Source organism: Phycodurus eques, chromosome 14 (genome assembly GCF_024500275.1).
Source record: "Phycodurus eques isolate BA_2022a chromosome 14, UOR_Pequ_1.1, whole genome shotgun sequence".
In the NCBI taxonomy this organism is placed as follows: Eukaryota; Metazoa; Chordata; class Actinopteri; order Syngnathiformes; family Syngnathidae; genus Phycodurus; species Phycodurus eques.
In genome coordinates, this window is record NC_084538.1 from 10,020,844 (window position 1) to 10,039,504 (window position 18,661).

Consider the following 18,661-nt stretch of genomic DNA (forward strand, 5'->3'; position numbering starts at 1 on the left):
TTTGGAATGTGTTGATGCCATAAAATTCCAAGTTAATGATTATTTGCTAAAAACAATAAAGTTAATCAGTTTGAACATTAAATATCTTGTATTTGTAGTGTATTCAATTAAATGTAGGTTGAACATGATTTGAAAATCATTGTATTCTGTTTTTATGTTTAACACAACGTCCCAACTTCATTGGAATTGGGGTTGTACATTTTTTGACTGATTCAAACCATTCCAACTTCAAAATATTCAGCTCAATCAGGACATCTCTGAAACTATGACCAATCCCCAAATTTTAAAATAAAATTTACAAATTGAGGTTTTTTTTTTTTTTTTTTCCCCCACCTAATTGCCGCATTCTTCCACATTTTACACACATTTCAAAATTTCAACAGTTCAATTATTTCCACAGCATTTAACTTCACTTTCGGCTTTTGAGTATTCACACGTAATTTATACAGATATTGCACTGTCTAGTAGCTGTAGTTTCACGTACACCTCAAGGTTAGACAAAAGTTATAGAAAAATGAACAGAAATCAAGGAAATCAGTTGCTACTTTTACATAGTTTTACATAAACATACAAAGATACCATATACCCCATATTCTCATAACATTTGACGTATATCGTGGTACCTAAAAATTCTAACTCCCACAGAGCCATACAGTTTTCCCACAGAGCCATACAAATTCTAACTCCCACAGAGCCATACAGTTTGGAATCTGACCCAATTTTTTACATAAAATACACCTTTAAAAGCACGAAACCATTGTCCATTGTTCTTCAGCAGTTACCTAGCCACTGTTTAGCTGTAACTCGTTAAGATAGATTGTCTCACACATTTAAAGTGGTGTGAGAGGTAATGTTGTAAAATGAGACAAAATGGCAACCTGAGTTCCTCACTAAAGTTCAGCAGTGGTCTCCAACATATAGCGAGCGAGTTACCTGGAGCTAATGACCTGCTTTTGGATATATTACAAAAGGGTCAAAGTCAGTCAAGTATTTTTATAACTTGTCAATTCTGAGGCATTCCACATCCAACAAAATGACACATTACATTTGAGTGGATAGCTACAGTACGAGTAGAATGTTACCACTCATATAAATACAATAAAAGTACAGTGGCTGAAATAAGTATTTAACACATCACCATTTTTCTCACTGAATATACTTCTAAAGGTGCTATTGACCTGAACATTTCACCAGTTGTTGGGAACAACCCAAGTAATCATACAAAGAAAGTAGAAACAAATTAGATCATAAATTAAGTTATGTGTACAAATGTGATATGACACAGGGAAAAAGTGTTGAACACATTTAGAAGGAGATGCAAAAAGGCATGGAAAACGCATGGAAAACCAAGACAACACCTAAAAATCTATCAAAAATCAAACAGCAATCCAGTCCCTTGTCAGCGCAAATGAATATTAGCTGGTTCAGTCCTAATTGAAGGCCAACAAAAAGGTCTCATTGCCAAGGTGTGAGTCAAGACACATCTCATGATGGGTAAGACCAAAGAGCTGTCTCAAGACCATCGCAAACTAATTGTTGCAAAACATAACGACAGCTTCTCAATGTTCCAGTGAGCACGGTTGGGGCCATAATACGCAAGTGGAAAGCCAATCATACAACCATAAATTTGCCTCGATCAGGTGGTCCTCACAGGATTTCTGACAGAGGAGTGCAAAGAATAATCAGAAAAGTTCTCCAAGAGCCAAGGACCACCTGTCGAGACCTTCAAAAAGACCTGGAGTTAGCAGGTACTGTTGTCACAAGGAAAAGAGTGAGTAATGTCCTCCGCCGCCATGGCCTGTATGCACGCTCACCACGTAAGACACCTTTGCTGAAAAAACCCCCCCAAAAAAACATGTCAAAGCTCATTTAAAGTTTGATGAAAAACATTTGGACAAGCCAGTTAAATACTGGGAGAATAAAATCTGGTCGCATGAGAGCAAAATTTAACTGTTTGGATGCCATAATGCACACTGCGTTTGGAGGAGAAATGGCACAGCACATCATCCTAAAAACCCCAAACCAACAGTGAAGTGGGAACATGATGGTGTGGGGCTGCTTTTCAGCAAATGGTACTGGTAAACATTACATTGAAGGAAGAATGAATGGGCAAATGTACCGAGACATCCTTGACAAAAATCTGCTGCCATCTACGGGGATGATGAAATGAGGGTAGACATTTCAGCAGGATAATGATCTAAAAAAAATACTGCCAAGGAAATTCTCAATTGGTTTCACAGAAAAAAAATAAAGCTGCTCGAATGGCCCAGTCAATCACCTGACTTGAATCCAATCGAAAATCTATGGAAAGAACTGAAACTCAAGGTCCATAAAAGAAACCCATGGAATCTTCAAGATTTGAAGACTTGTGTGGAAGAATAGGCCAAAATCACACCAGAGCAATGCATGTGACTAGTTTCTCCATGCAGGAGGAGTCTTGAAGCTGTCATTGGAAACAAAGGCTTTTGTACAAAGTATTAAATCAATACCAGTTGGTGTGTTCAATAGTTTTTCCCTGTGTCATTTCACATCATTACACACAACTTAATTTCTGAGGTCATTTGTTCTACTTTCTTTGTATGTATGGATTACTTGGGTTGTTCCCAACATCTGGTGAAATTTTCAGGTCAATAGCACCTTTGGAAATATATTTATTGAGAAAAATGGTGACATGTTAAATACATATTTCAGCCGCTGTAATTCTTGGCTGCATTCATTCCGTCAAAGTAACTCTCATAGAGAAAAACCGGCCGAAAGCATTTGATCCAGCCCATCCTGCAATTCTGCAAACAAATAAAACCTCAGAGGACCTGGAATTAAAAGCCCCGAAATATCCATCCATTTTCTGAGCCGCTTCTCCTCACGAGGGTCGCGGGCGTGCTGGAGCCTATCCCAGCTGTCACCGGGCAGGAGGCGGGGCACACCCTGAACTGGTTGCCACCCAATCGCAGGGCACATACAAACAAACAACCATTCACACTCACAGTCACACCTACGGGCAATTTAGAGTCACCAATTAATGCATGTTTTTGGGATGTGGGAGGAAACCGGAGTGCGCGGAGAAAACCCACGCAGGCACGGGGAGAACATGCAAACTCCACACAGGCGGGGCCGGGGATTGAACCCGGGTCCTCAGAACTGTGAGGCTGACGCTCTAACCAGTCGGCGACCGTGCCGCAGCCCAGAAACATTTAACCCACAAATGTTCATAATGTACAATAATAAACATTTGTTTGATCAATGCATCATCCAGCCATCTGTTTTCTATCATGCTAGTCTTCATTAGTGTCCTGGGTGAGCAGTGGACAGTAGACAGTTTAGAACATGCATGTTTTTGGAATGTGGGGAAGAAGTACCTGAGGAAAATGGAAACGCCACAAAGGAAGGGCTGAGCCGAGATACGTACCCCAGACCACAGAATTGTGAGCAGACCTGCTAACCACTAGTTCACCGTGCTGCCTTTGATGCATCATAGTTTTCTCTAAAGGTAGTAATTACCTTGGAGATTGAAAATTTAAAAAGTCCCATGCATGTTAGGTTCATTGAAGACTCTAAATTGTCCATAGGCGTGAACATGACATGCTTGTTGACTATATGTGTCTTACAGCTGACAGGCAACCAGCCCAGGGTGTACCCCGCCTCTCGCCCAAAGGCAACTGGGATAGCCCTCCGCTCACCCGCGACCTTAAAGGACATATCTAATCCTGTGAACATTGCGACTTTTTCAATAGTTCTGGATTTACAAATGATGTCTGCAGAAAAAATATCCCCCCAAAATAGACTCAGTACTAATTTTAGGCTTGTTTTCTACTGAAATGTTTGATTTTCAGCTAGATTTTGGTCAGCCCACATTTTGTATTTGTGAGCCTGTCATGTCAGAGAGTCTGACATGGCAAGTGCAAAAGGTGAGGAGATTTCCTCATTGAACTACTACATATTCTGCGCTGTAATTTTTGCCTATATTGAAAGTCCGGATGTTTTTTTTAGACAATAATGAGTTAAAATAGTGACAGCGAAACATTTTAAAAGGCTTGGTTTTTTTTTTGGTTTTTTTTAATCAACCATTGAAACGCCTCCCGGAGGAAAGAAAAAGGCCATGTCATCCCACATAAGGTAAGTACCTGCAGATTATTTTCCATATATAAATGGGTTTCATCAGTTCAACTTTGTATTGATTGCATCACAAATTCCACTAAGACGTTTGAAAAGAGTTCCAATGGATGACAGAGGCGAACACAGGTAGCTTGCCTGTAAAGTGATGTAACTGTCTTTTGGCTGCCTTGCTTGGCCATATCGTTCTTGCACAAGAAGTTTTAATCTCAATGCATGGGTGGCATTGTGTGACACAGGCAGACTTTGACATGCACCTCTGGCTGTCACGGCGGACACCTGACATCACGGCGCCGTGTTCGTATTATTTAATCAGGCTTGAAAGTTTGATGGAATAATTTTGGACGATGACGTTAAACAAGCGTTTCATTTTGTGACAAAGGCTTTTTGTACGATCATGGGGCTCAGCTGACAGCGGACTTTGATGGGCACGGGTGGCTGACACCTGACGAGGATCTACTGGCCAAAAGCTCAACGTCGCCTAGTGTCAGAAAACTACCATCAATCGTAACCACAATTTATGTGGACATCCCTATTTATGTCTACTTAAATCTCTGAAAATACTGGAACAATAATCCCACTATTCTTGATTTTATGGATGTTTAAGTGTTTTCCTCACCATAGACGCTCACTACAGAAAAAAAGGCAGATGTGCTAACCAGTCATCCACCGTGCCACCCCTGGCCAAGAATATCCTCCAAATAATTGTCTATATCAAATTATGAACTACATATCTTTTACTAATAGCCTATCTGACACTAATACATTAATCATCCTGAATCAATGTTTCAGAGAAAAGAGAGAGTATATTTCTGCTTTATACTACTTATCTTTGGATAAAAACATCTATTGAACTATCAAACAATGTGACATTCTATTTTACCTAGGACATGGAAAAAATTGTTTGTTGTTTTACTCTATCGAGATTTCCCCATGAGTCTTCAAAGACCAACAGGTGCATGTTTCTATGGGAACCTGAGCAAGTGTGGTAGAACACAGACAGTTCTCAGGACTTCTTTCAAGTTCTGTCTCAAACAATGCTAGCAGTGTCCAATACAAAAATGCACACATTTATGACATGCACAGTTTCAACATTCCCACCATTACTGCGATTTCCCTTAATTTAGCACACGCTGGTAGATCTAAAATCAATTTTGAGAGACACGGGTCAAATTTGACAGAGAACAGCCTCGGTATACATAAACTGTGTAGCACATACACAAAAGACAATTTTTTATTTTTTTTTTTACATTTTAAAACATTTTTTAATTTTTTATGTATTTTGGTCATCAAATTTCAGGATGAAAGAATGAAATTTAGGGTATTTTCTTATGTCAAAAGGGACAAATTTGACCCGAACAATATGTAAGAGTTAAATTGCATTAAAGTAAATGTACTTTATAACACGGAGAATGTGTCGCTTAACTAAGAGATTCGTCAAGTGTTTTCATGTAAAAAAAAAAAAAAAAAAAAAAAAGTAAAACAGCAGAGAGGCTCCATCTCGAAACAGCTCTTAACAGCAAAACTGATCAACTCTGGACCAGAGTCGAGGCTCAAACTTGACGCAAGGCTGTCAAACATACACTCCGTTGTGCCATTTTCACCTTCGTGGACACTCAGCCGAAACACTTGGATTAAATAAACACGCAAGAAAACACAAGCGATGCAAGTGTAACCAACAAACTGTTTATAACATTTTTTTTTTAAGTTGCTAGCTACGCGGGTCGCTACATCGGCGTATAGCTTGCCGCACTACCCTGGGCTGCTCGCATCGTTCTCGGACACTTTGACGTTGACGGCTCGGTGTCTTACCTCTCAAATAAAAGCTCTCCTTTAGTAGAAAAAAAAAACACTTCCAGCGGGGCAAGGACAGGGACGTGTCAGGTGTACGCTTCCCATGCACGGCCGCTCATATTCACTTGAAGCTCATTTTAAAGAGACTCCAAAGTGCCAAAGATCCAGTCGTTACACTTCCGACTCCTAACGCGAGTGGATAGCACACACACGGTGGCGGCGTGGGGCCCCGAGGCGAGCGGTCGCCTGTGTGTCGTCTCCAGCGTGGAGAAAAAAGAGAAAAAAAGTACGGCTCACTTGTGCGTGTTTTTACATAACAGCATCATCCGCTTTTTATGTTGACGCATCACGAAGAGAAAACATGGAGAGTTTCTTAAAGGGCCACACGGACGGACGACACTGTGACACCTTGCCCGGGCAACCATGTACATACAGTACATTCACATGTGCGTACATGTCAATAGTATGTAGTGTACACGATTACTGTACGGGTCATTCCACAACTGGTGCACAATTTAGGCAACAACATTTTTGTTAGGCTAACAGCATTATTTCCTGAGTCTTTTTTTTTTTTTTTTGAGTCACAATATCAACAAAAAATACCAATGTACTTGCTAAAAATTGTGGGGTTTTTTCTTGTTTTGTTTAAAATCTTAATCATCCATGTCATGCTAATTAGAAGGTCGAATTGAGGCAACGGTATTCTTGTTTTTTCCCCCATTTTGTTTTAACTTTCTCTTGTAAAGACGTTCAAATACGGCATGACAATTTAGCGCCGAGTCATGTAGCTCACCCTTTTAGGGGTTGCTCAAGAGCTATTTGATATTTTAAATGATATTTAGGAATCACTTTTACTACAGTTAAATGTTGTCTCAGGATGATTATAATTTATGCAATTAGTGTATATTTTTGTATTTGGATTATTTGAAATTCCATCGGGGTGATCAAAAATGTCCAAATCTGGAATGGCCCGTACATCGTGTGGCTTTACATCCTGTTCTGCTGCAATGTCAGGAAGGGTTCCAGAAGCTTCCATATGTCATGTGCACGGAGGTATCAAGACATTTTATGTGGGAAAGGTAATAGAGTTGGACTTTTACATTTAAAATTAGTTTACTGAGGCAACAGTACTCAAGGAAAATGTTCTATAGAGTCATGCCACTCAATCACAGGACACTTAATTAGGTGCACCTGCATACTCGATTGATGTAATACATATTTACAAAGATAATTGACAAACACACTGTCAGAGAGGTACTAATTTAACAAACTGTAAGGTAAATGTAAAAACTTTTGATGCAGTGAAGTTCTACGACCCCAAAAACTGTATTTACAATATTTCCTTTGTAAAGGCTGAAGATTTTGATCTGGATCCCATATTGGATCCAAATAGATTGTGTCAAAAGCTGTATATGTTCATTGTCACTTACTGGTAGTGAGGATAAGCGGTACGGAAAATTAATGAATGAATGAATATAGATGTTTCTGTAATGTAAGGCAAAGAGTTGGTGAGAGAATGCAAGGTGATGAATGGATACATTTGTTTATTTATTTAATTTTTTGCATGGACAGCATTATTATTATTATTATTTGCTTTGTAACAAAAACAGTCATGACAATATGGAACACCATCAATCAACAATTATTCAAAAGCACATATCCCTGTGAGCAAGCTGTTTTGAATTTCAACGAATTGTGACATCACAATAGGGGTAATTCACCGAATATTGGTGTGGGGCGGGTATCCATAATATCACTTCTTTAAGTGATGGCTGCAGTCAGTATAACACCTCTCCTTGGACGGGAGTAGTTTTTTTTGCAACTGGCTTGCCTTATGTATAAAATGACCAAACACTGATGGCTATTAAAGGGCCCATGTAATTAAATAGAATATACAGTAAAAACTAACATAATAATACAATTCTTACACATGGTTATTTAAAATGTCACATTAGGTCGACTATTATACTACAGGTATGTCGCACTACTTGGTCATATCTGATTTGAGCTGCAGCTAGATTTAAGTCATTTGATGGTTATCTGACTATATGCCTCATCTCACCACAATAGCAGATTGTTAACTTTAGCACAAATGTTTGAGTAATAATAAACTCAATGTTAAAGGTCCTTTAAAAGAAAAGAGACAAAAGAAGTTTGCTTATTAGCTGCACTGGCTCCATTCTTCTGGAAAATCACAGGAATTCTTTAATGGAGAAAAATCAAAACAAACGTTTCTTTTGGAGTGTTGATCGATGAATTCCCATCATTTGCATTTTAGTAATGGCTTCAGCAGATAAACCTGCTCTTTAGTTCAGCTCAGGCCAAAAGAGAGCAGAAAAAAGAGGAGTTGTTGGTTAAAATTGAAGTGCTTACATGGGGACACGACTATTTGTCAAACACGTCAATCCTTCAAAATGTTTAGTCTTACTCCTTTGATCTGATTAGTAAAACAAAGGTCGGTCTATACCTGCATGACTCGGTAAAAGTACCTGTAATGCACTTCTCAGAGCAACTTAATTTTTTCCACTAAAATCCCATTTCACTTACAGGAATTAAGTAAAACATTTTCCTCATGAAGGTGAAATTATTTAAAAATAGAGCATGGAATATAGTTAAATCCTTTTTATCAGTGCATTTAGTTCACAAAGTCAACACACCAAGTAGATGGCCGTTTTCGTGTGGTAATTGGAGAAAGCTCCTTCACCCTAACTGGTGATGGTCATGTGGCGCGTCAGTTTTCCCTCCTTTCATATTTGCAAGCTGTCAGTCAAAGCAGGAAAAAGCACAACTGTAATTACATTATTCATGGCTACATTCCATTTAGGGTGCAAGCAACCTTAGCTTCATGGCTTCCAGCAGCACTTAATGGAATGGAGCCTTCGCTTACATGACTGTGCAAAATATCTAAAGGGAAAAGGTTCTTTACTGTGGCGCCCCAGATGCCCATGGGGTGGAAAAAATGGGACACAATACATATATAACGTGTGCACAAAATGCTAATTGCCACGAAATACTAATTTGTGACCACAAAATGCAAAATTGTGGCCATGAAGTAGGTGTGCCCAAAATACAAATTAATAATTTTAATACCATCCTTTGACAGTTGAGTAAGCGATTTGAGTGCAAAAAGTATTTTGTGTGCACGACATACCCATTTCATGGTCACATATTATATTTTGGCCACAAATGACCATTTTGTGCATACATTTATATCGACATGGTGGCCAGAATTTAAAACATTTTACCCCCATGTCATGTCTATAAAGAGAAGTTCAACACTATAATACAACTAAAATAAAGTAAAAATAATGGAGTGGGAACAGGAAGGTGTTTGTAGAGCAACATTGTAAGCGAGAAGCAATACATAGGTTCAAGTGTTGTGGATCATGGTGCATTTATGTTAGCAACCGCTTGGTAAAATGAGTTTGTGTATTTGACCTTTTATTAATTGTATTGCTCATTGTACTATGGGTCTATATGGTTTCATCCCACATTCTTTGCCATTACACAAAAAACACAGAGCCAAAGGGGAAAAAAACTGATTGAGACTATACAAGATCAGAATAATTTTACCTCTTGACCCCATCCAAAACAGTACTTTGTTGTTTACTACTAAAAGAAGCCCAACAAGTGTTCAGTTTCAGTGTGCATTGGATTGTTTCATTAACAATGTACAATCATGAGTGGTTATGATAGCAATGGACACCTGGAAGGCTGGAAAAAGTCAATATTGATCGTTCTGGTTTGATTCCAGCAGCAGGACTCGGCCCCACATGTCCTGCAGCGACACTAAAGCTCAACCAAATCCCTCTGCATACTCAAACTCATCTGTGTGCTACTTCCCTCTCACATAATTGTAACAGGAAGAATGTTGTCCTATAAATAGTAAAAGGACACCTTGATTAACTTGACACATTATTGCCATCTACCGAGCAGAGGTACTGAAAGCAGTGGAAATAGGAGTGTTATCAAAAATCAGTTTCTTTAGCCCGGAGGCTCCAGGAGAAAAAAAAACAAAAAAAAAAAACCAACCATTAACATTGAGTAAAAATATTTCCAAATGCTAATAGAATTTAATGAAGTGACAAATGACTTATGTAACAGGAACATTTTACAACTGTATTTCTGGAATTTCAGTAATTAAAGTAATTGCTTGATATGAAAAACAGAACATGAAGGCTACTTCGCACTGATGTGTTCAGACTACGGGTGTTAATGTGGCATAATTTCATGTACATAAAACATTAACAGAGATTCACAAACATGATGTAGGACAGCGGCACTGATTAGTTCAACAAGTTAAGGCCGTGAGGGTGTGAAGAAGTGTTTCTCGTGGACGAAATTGCACTCTCACTCATTGAGAAGAGCACTTCTCTTTCTCTCTCTCTCACTTGAACATGGCATTGAAGGATCGTCCGATAATAAGGCGGCGGATTTCACTCGTGCCTGCGCCGATTTCATATAGCTTTGCGTCCCGCAGGTAGCGTCCCACGGGGTAGTCATTGATGTAGCCGTTACCGCCTGGTGACAGAAGAGTGACACTGATACAGTTGGAAAATGTGGCCTTGCTCCATGGTCGTGGAGAAGTTGTGTGTAATAAAAGAGCTTGAGATGTTTATCATCATTCAATCATTGCATTGCCTGCATTGGCTTGTGTCTGTTTGATATGCCGCTTTTTCATTGCACAGTACTGGCATGGCTCGGTTGTTTTCCACTTCAAAATATAGCATTCTTCCCAGCTCCTTCCCTATTCTGGGTCACCGTTTTGAATAAAGTTTTGGCCTTCCCATTCAGCTGGGATTGGGAGGAGCACTGAGCTGGGCTGGCTTGCGCCCTCAGAGGCCAGGTAAATTTACAATGCAATTTACAATGGTATTCCAAGGTGGTTTCCCATCCAATTACATTGAACCCCCAGACCAAGTAGTATAAATGTACCTTTGGCCAATGGAAAAACTTCGATAGGAGAGTAGGTGCCATGAGGAGCCGAGTAGGTACCATGTAGTGGAAAAGCGTCATTCCTGGTTTATAGATGGTGATGTAAAATGTTATGAACAGATAAGTGGTCTTCCAATCCTCACCATAATGTCCTTTATCAATAATGGAAGAAAATACTGCAATATTGATGACAATTTTCCTATTAAATATTTATTACATTTCAATATCTTAGCTCAAAATCAGCCCACACCCACTTTTCTCTCCTGTGTGCTTTCTCTCTTGATTTGTATGGAAGGCCATTAAGGCAGGAAACTAGTCTGAATTCATTGCACCCTCTGCTGGTTGTGTCAACTAGTAAAATCTATTAGGCCTCTTTTGCAGTAAGACAAATAACACACAACCTCATGATATGAAGGTTAAATCAATTAAATTCATCATGAATTGATTAAAAGATCAGGCCCATCGCTTGCTTGTAAATAGCAATGTGTACAATCACTCTGTGCATAAGTTCTTGTGAAACCTCCCTGTCTCTCTTTGTTTTTAACGACAACCTAAAATGTCAGGTGTGAAATGTCATGTTCATCTTTCTACCAGCTCTAATCTATTAGTTGGATGAAGAGACACACCTCCCCACCTTCCTACTCAAGTCACTCCGCAATCATTCATTCATGTGCACAATATGTTATTAGAGCAACCAGCATGATTGACGCAATTGTTTTTTTTTTTTAAACGTCAGTCGCAGTCCACATGTACTGTATGATTCTCCTTTACCTTCAGTTCCTATTGTTGTAATATTGTATGGTACCTGATTGTTAATGATAAAGCAGATGTCTTATGACTCACCCAAACACTGAATGCCATCCAGCGCGACCTGGGTGGCGTTCTCGGCACAGTACAGAATGACTCCGGCACAGTCCTCCAGTAGCAACACAAAGCAGAAAAATCACTGTCAGTTGTCAAGTGTTGTTGTCAGGTGACGATATTAGCTAGACCAAGGCTAAAACGATGTCAAGATCTAAAGAAAAACAGACTTTACGTTTGAAATTAAATATTAATATTATATATACACAGTACACTATAGTATGATGACAGAAAAAAAAAAAAAAAACCTTATTTTTTTTTGTAAGATGATGATGGTAAGAAAACCGGTAACACTAACTAGTTGCAACCAAGCAACATTCTCTGGAAAAAAATTTGTCTCAAAAATCAAACAAAACTTAAATTCAACACATCATTCTGACATGACATTATGAAACCTCAGCTCAGTCAACATCTCAAAGGATTAATGCGATGATGCCATTCTCTGAAAACAGATATACACTGTGACCCCAATGATTATGCACATAGGATTTATGTAAAAACAAATTTAAATAAAAAAGTTTTTGGGATCGTAGAACTGCACTGCATCAAAAGTGTGGGGAAGTTTTCACGTATGTTGTTTCTCCAGTCTTGAGATTAACGATAATGATTTCAGGTTTGATAATTAGTTTCCCTGATGAGCCTAATCCGCTCTATGCGGAATGTCACGTGACCAACGCAGAACACGGAATAGCTGACTTCCTGTGTATGCTTTGCTAACGAACATAACTAGGATTGATGACATGATTGTTTGAAACCGAACAAAAACATTCTTTATGGCTGGTGTCTTCGGACAAAGTTAAACACATGTATATCATTTATTTATACAATGCATGTAAACATGAACGAAGCCCAAACACCTCTATTGTCATATTCGGTGGGTCTGTGGTGACCAAAGTAACCTATGTAAAATACTTGGAGTTTCTAACTGACCATTTCGTGCCAGATTATAACAAGAAGAACCTTGCCTTCCACAGTAAAATAATTCTCATCCAAGACAACACAGCAAACCACACTGAAGAAAATACCATTGACGCAGTAGCTGCTAAAAGGAGAAAACTTATAGTGTGGCCACCATCATCCCCTGTCCTCAACACTATTGACAAACCCATGGAGCAAAGCGAAAATAAATGTATATAATGGTGGATAGCAATATAGGAGTGATTCGCAATATAGCAGTGATTCGGAGAGGCAATTATTGTATCCTCAATTGATATTTTGGCAGAATCTATCCATGGATTTAAATTCAACAGATGAGAGTAAAGGTGACAACATTTAACTTGATTTTGGAACAGAACTTGGTTTTACAATTAACTCAGTGACAAAAATACGCAACTTATCTAAAACCTTTTTTTTTTTTTTTTTTTTTTTTTTTAAACTGTTGTGCAGAATACATTTTTCGTAATTTCTTCTTGTCAACATTGTTGTCATCATTGTAGTTTTGTTCCATAAAATCCCAAATACAGTATTAAAGAAGCAAATAAAATTGTTAATAAAAAAAAAGGAATTATCTGTAAATCACATTGACGAGGAAATAAGCAAAAACAGCATGTGTTTAATAATTTGGACTCCAGTGTGAAGCTGATTAATTTCAGTCGTACCTTTAAATGCAACCTGGTGAAAGTGAGGTGCCTTCAAAGGGTGAGTAGTTCTACTCCAATTTAGTGGGATTATATAGAGTTAACTTCTTATACTTGTATGGCAGTTAAAAATGTTACAGTTAATGAAGGTTTTATGATGACGACTGTTTGAGCCTGGAATTAATTCACTTCAAATTATATCTAAAAAAATAATAAAATAAAATAAAATAGTGTTTGACTTTGGCGATTACATTGTAATTAAGAACTTATTTTTCCACAATATTATGTACACATGCATAGTCTAATGAGAGCCAATACAAGGGCTGTATTACAAACTACTTCTTTTAACGATAAGACTCATTCATGGTTGACATAGTAATTCAATAGTTTGTATTATTGTAGTTTGCAGTGGTATAGAATTCTGGATTTTATTATAATGAGCAGGGGTACCTAATATTGTGGATGGTAATTGTACAAATGCTCAAAAAGAAGTAGATGAGAGGCTGACCATGGCACTAAAGTGTCCTTTGTCACAGGCCCGGGCCACGTTGTACAAATATTGCCGACAGGAGCTCAACCTGGTGTACATGTCAGCCATCTTGCCTTGCATCAGCTGTTTGAAAGACAAGCATTAGGTTCATTTCACTCAAGGGCAGATTCCAACAAATTCTTATGTGCTCATTGTAAGTGGTTTTTTTTCCCTTGTATAAGAAGACAAAAAAAAACAAAAAAACATAAAACCTGAAAGTGTCCAATCTTCTCTCCGAAAGCTTCTCTAACATGTAGGTAGGGAATTGCAGCGTCCAAAACAGCTTGCATGATGCTGAACAGAAGCAATTCCGTTAAAGGCTACCATCTAAATTTCAATACACAATGTCAAAGCCAGTCAGCGTTAACCCATTGAAGTACTGACCCAACAGGTCCAGCTGCGAGTACCAGCCTCTCCAGATCTAGACCGCTCATCATCACATAGACCCCTTTGTTTAATGGACCCAGGATGTTCCCCTCTGAAAACAACAACAAAAAACATGCATGATTAAGAACCAGAAGCTTTTTTCTCTCTCCTCCATCATACGTGCTTCTTGGACGCACACCTGGGACTTTGCAGTCCTCAAAGATCAGCTCACAAGTGTTTGACCCCCTCATACCCAGTTTGTCCAGCTTCTGTGCTGTGGAGAAACCCGACATCCCCTACAGGACAGGAGCACATAGAAGTGTGATGATCACATCAATAAAAATAGTTGCACTAAAACGTCATTCGACCCACCTTCTCAACAATGAACGCAGTGATGCCTTTCTGATAGGCCTCTACGTCTGTTTTAGCGTACACAATGAGGACGTCGGCGTCTGGTCCGTTTGTGATCCAGAACTTGTTACCGTTCAGAACGTAGTAGTCACCTGGGGAACAATACATATAGAGATAAACAGCAGGGTGGTTCACAAGGGGGGAAAAAAACCCAAAAACAAACAGAGTGAACCCCCGTTCGTCACTGGGGATACATTCCTACCCACCCGCAAAAGGTGAAAATAAGAGATATTAAAATATCTTATATGAGTATGGTCATTGTGTTTGTGTTTTACTGTTTTCCCAGTGTTCAATAAAGGGCTGAAAAGTTCATCGGCAAGGCAATTTGCCTCTTCTTTCCCACATTCAAGGGCATAACAGTAAGTGTTCTGTAAAAACCCATGAAAAATTATCACTATAAATCACAGATTTCTACAATATAACGGGAATTTCTGCGATAAAAAAGATACATTCCACTCCCCCCAAAAAAATTCTGTGCTGTAGCGGGCTGGGATATAGAACGGGGACATTGTACAGTGGAACTTCTGACGTCAAATACCCTTGATGTCGCCCAATTTCAAAACATTCGAGAATGCCAAAACTTCCGTTTGAACCACTGTTATGCATTACAGATGATGTCAGCATATTGTGCAAAACCTGAACTCTGAAAACATGAAAGTGGTTCATTCTTGGTACAGTATGTGCTGTGCTTTTTTTACAACACTTTTTCCCCATAGATGGATCGCCATCATGCATGCGTCACACAAGAACACTCATGAGAGCTCAGTGCGGCGAGTATTAAAAGGATTAACTCTGCATGATGTGTTTTTTTTTCTTTTTTTGGTGACACTTGAATATACATCAGGGGTTACATCAAGTCAACAGACTCACTTTAAAGCAGTAAGACTCCTTTACATTGTTTTGTTATGTGATTAATTCTTTTTCTACACATACACAATATGAATGAGAATGTTAAAAAGTGAGATGGCGTGTTGCATTTGTAACTATTATGCCTTTTTTAATGCAAGACTTGAGTTTTACTTTTAAGCCTAAGGAAGAGTGGTTAACTTCGACACTTGCTGACAATCAAAAGTGTTAAAATAAGACTTAAAACATTGTCTGGACAGATAATGAAGGTATATGATGAAAACAACATTTGTTATAGAAAAATAGAGGTTCCACTGTTATGTCAAAGACTAGACTCTGAGGAATCCTACCTTGCTTCTTCGCCTTGAGTTTCATGGACACGACATCAGAGCCAGCGTTAGGCTCACTCATAGCCAAGGCGCCCACATGCTCTCCTGTCATTAACTGCAAATAAACCACAAATCTCAGATAAACATTAACTTTCTTTTCTTACTCCATTCTCTAACCAGTGTACGAACCTTTGGCATGTACTTCTCTTTCTGCTTCTCGTTGGCGTGGCGCACCATCTGATTGACGCACAGGTTGGAGTGGGCGCCGTAGCTGAGAGCGATGGCCGCCGACACACGAGAGAATTCCTCCATAACGATGACGTGTTCGAGGTAGCCCAATCCAGTGCCTCCGTATTCCACTGGACGACACACAGAGTGGAAAAACTCACTTATTAACAACAGTAAAAAAAATAAAGATAAATAAAAACACAATGAAGTTCCCTTCATGATTGGTCAGTATTAAAACTGTTAAAGAAGCTGAATAATAATGGATGTACCAGGTGCAGTAATGCCAAGCAGCCCCATCTCACCCGCATCTTTCCAGAATTCCTGACAACATAACACAATAAGTTGCAATATGCTCATCATCATCGTGCCAACCTTCTTGCACTATAAAAGCGTTGAAACTCACCCGCATCCCTGTAAACTCATTCTTCTTGTCTATCTCCTCAGCATGGGGCCCAAGTTTTTTTGCACAGAATTTACGAACACTTTGCCTGAGCTGTGCAAGACAAAGGGAAAAAACAATTTATGACATGTTTAGCAAAAATTATTTGGATAACATATTTTCTGATTAAGTGCCTTTATTTACTCAACAGCAGAGGACCAGGCAAAGCATTTATTATGGGGGAGGGGTTTATTTGTACAAATGTATGCTGTCAAATTAAAAGTATGTGTTTCCAGATTTTATGAGGTTTTCCTTTTCATCCAAAACTCAAGAAAAATGATTTTTCAGAACCCAAACAAACAAATTAAAAAAAGAAAAAAACAAAACAAAAAAAAACATTTTGGGGAGACCATGTTTTGCATTGCACAATGACGAAATGTTTGTTATAAATTTTCAACAAAAATGATACCCGATTGCTTAAATGTACAAAACAGCAATGGAACATGCAACAATAATTACAATCAGAATAAATATCTATCCATCCTCTTACTGCTTGCCCGTAGGGTGACGAGTGACTTGGAGCCTATCCCAGCTGGAGCATAGATTTTAAGCCCCGACCTCAGAACAGTTAGGTGGATGTGCTAACCAGTTCGCCATCATGCCACCACTTACAAAGAAGCAGAAATATTACTTAAAAGTGATGCTTTGGCAACACTGCCTCAGTTCTGAGGTTCTGGTTTTAAATCTCACTTCCAGTCCTCTTGTGTGGCATTTGCATGTTCTCCCCATGCTTGTGTGGCTTTTCTACAAGTACTTTGTGTTTCTCACGCATTTCAATAACATGCATCTTAGTTAGGTTCACTGAATTTTCTAAATTGTCCATAGGTGTGAATGTGAGTTTGAACGGTTGTTCGTCTTAGGACAAGTGCTACAAAGGATGGCTGTCTGTTTGCAACAATTCATCCAAGTGGACAAAAGCCTGTGATTCTTTGGGGGATGGCGTCTGTGAAAACAAAGCCATGTACTGGTGCATCGCAATAAATTTGAATATCATACAAAAGTTCATTTATTTCATCAGTTTAAAAAAGTGAAGCCCGAGTATTGAGATGTACCTGATTAGAGGATACAGTCTGCTGCCACGACATTAGGTTATGTACACATGCATCTAGGATCCAACAAGTATAACTGTACAACTGTATAAAATAAAAGATAAGAATGCTCAGTTTTATTAACAATGTTATAGATTATTTTGCAACATTTAGAGGAAAACCGCCTCTTAGTGTGATGCAAAGATAGGAAAAAGTGCATTCTACCACCATGAACTAATTATGATTTTGAAAGAGATGCATTGTAATCTAATTTTAAATGCCTTGCGAGGAGCAGGGCAGACTGTCATCCAATCAAATGCTAGTTATGAAGCCCACCCACTCCGTGTCACCTTGCTGTAAATGTTTTTATGAACATGAACTAGTTGGCTATATTTTAATACTTTCCCCCACAACGACACAAACGAGCAATAATGTTGTGCTAGGACGGCTACTCCCCAAGGTCTTGAATGTTATTGTGTTTAGCAGTTATGTCACCTTGTCACGCATTATGCGTTCATAATTCGTCTTCTATTGCCAATAAAACTCCTGACAAGAAGCCAAAAGTTAAGTGACTCATATCTTGCAGCAAAATTACGATATTTGTAGTGCTAGCTTGCCCCATGTGGCTAACCTGGATCTGCTCTTCTGTCAGCCCGTTGACCACATCGTCCACCGGGATAGCAGTCCCGGCGCATCCGCGCCTCGCCAACGCGGGAATGAATAGCTTCGGACCCAGACGGAGAGCGCTTCTGACGGCAAACATGGCGTCCGTTCCCCTTTGACGTATGAACGGATCGAGTGATATCAACGCTAGCGTCCCCGTAGAGAAGTATTCTCGTGCGGGAACACTGGAGGTCTCACTTTTTCAACAGTACATCAAACCTCAGTCGAAGCGGCTTTTCTTCTACGGTACATAAAGATAACAGTTGGGTGGAACAGATGGATAACAGTCAATTACCGCCATCTATAGGATGGGATGGGTAATGATTGAAAATTGGGTTGCCCCCCCCCCCACACACTTGCATTCTAACTAATACTATTAATAATGTATGTTTGCATTTTTTAGTAGTAGCAGTAAAAAAAACTAGGTATTTAGTAAAGTATCTATCTATAATTTGTTTTTATATTATTATTATTATAGTATTTGTATTAGTAGTCATATGAATACAGTCGGCCTGCTCCGATCTTTGATCCGGCCCACAACCGAG

At 38.9% G+C, this 18,661-nt stretch overlaps 2 protein-coding genes across 2 annotated transcripts in view; both read right to left on the bottom strand.

Moving 5' to 3' along the window:
- The window catches only part of bahd1 (bromo adjacent homology domain containing 1), a 51,823-nt gene extending 45,605 nt beyond the window's left edge, over positions 1-6,218 (bottom strand). Inside the window, exon 1 of the mRNA XM_061696535.1 lies at positions 5,923-6,218. The gene's annotated coding sequence lies outside the window, so the exon portion shown is untranslated. The remainder of the gene's footprint in view (positions 1-5,922) is intronic.
- A 3,739-nt stretch (positions 6,219-9,957) lies between these two features.
- ivd (isovaleryl-CoA dehydrogenase) lies at positions 9,958-18,351 on the bottom strand. Its single transcript, XM_061696964.1, has 12 exons — positions 18,085-18,351; positions 16,390-16,479; positions 16,256-16,307; positions 15,948-16,117; positions 15,780-15,873; positions 14,545-14,675; positions 14,372-14,468; positions 14,191-14,284; positions 14,019-14,100; positions 13,786-13,890; positions 11,683-11,755; positions 9,958-10,425 (listed from the first exon to the last, which is right to left on the bottom strand). The coding sequence occupies exons 1-12, from the start codon at positions 18,214-18,216 to the stop codon at positions 10,292-10,294; spliced, it is 1,254 nt and encodes a 417-aa protein (XP_061552948.1). The 5' UTR covers positions 18,217-18,351; the 3' UTR covers positions 9,958-10,291.
- Between the last annotated feature and the right edge of the window lie 310 nt (positions 18,352-18,661).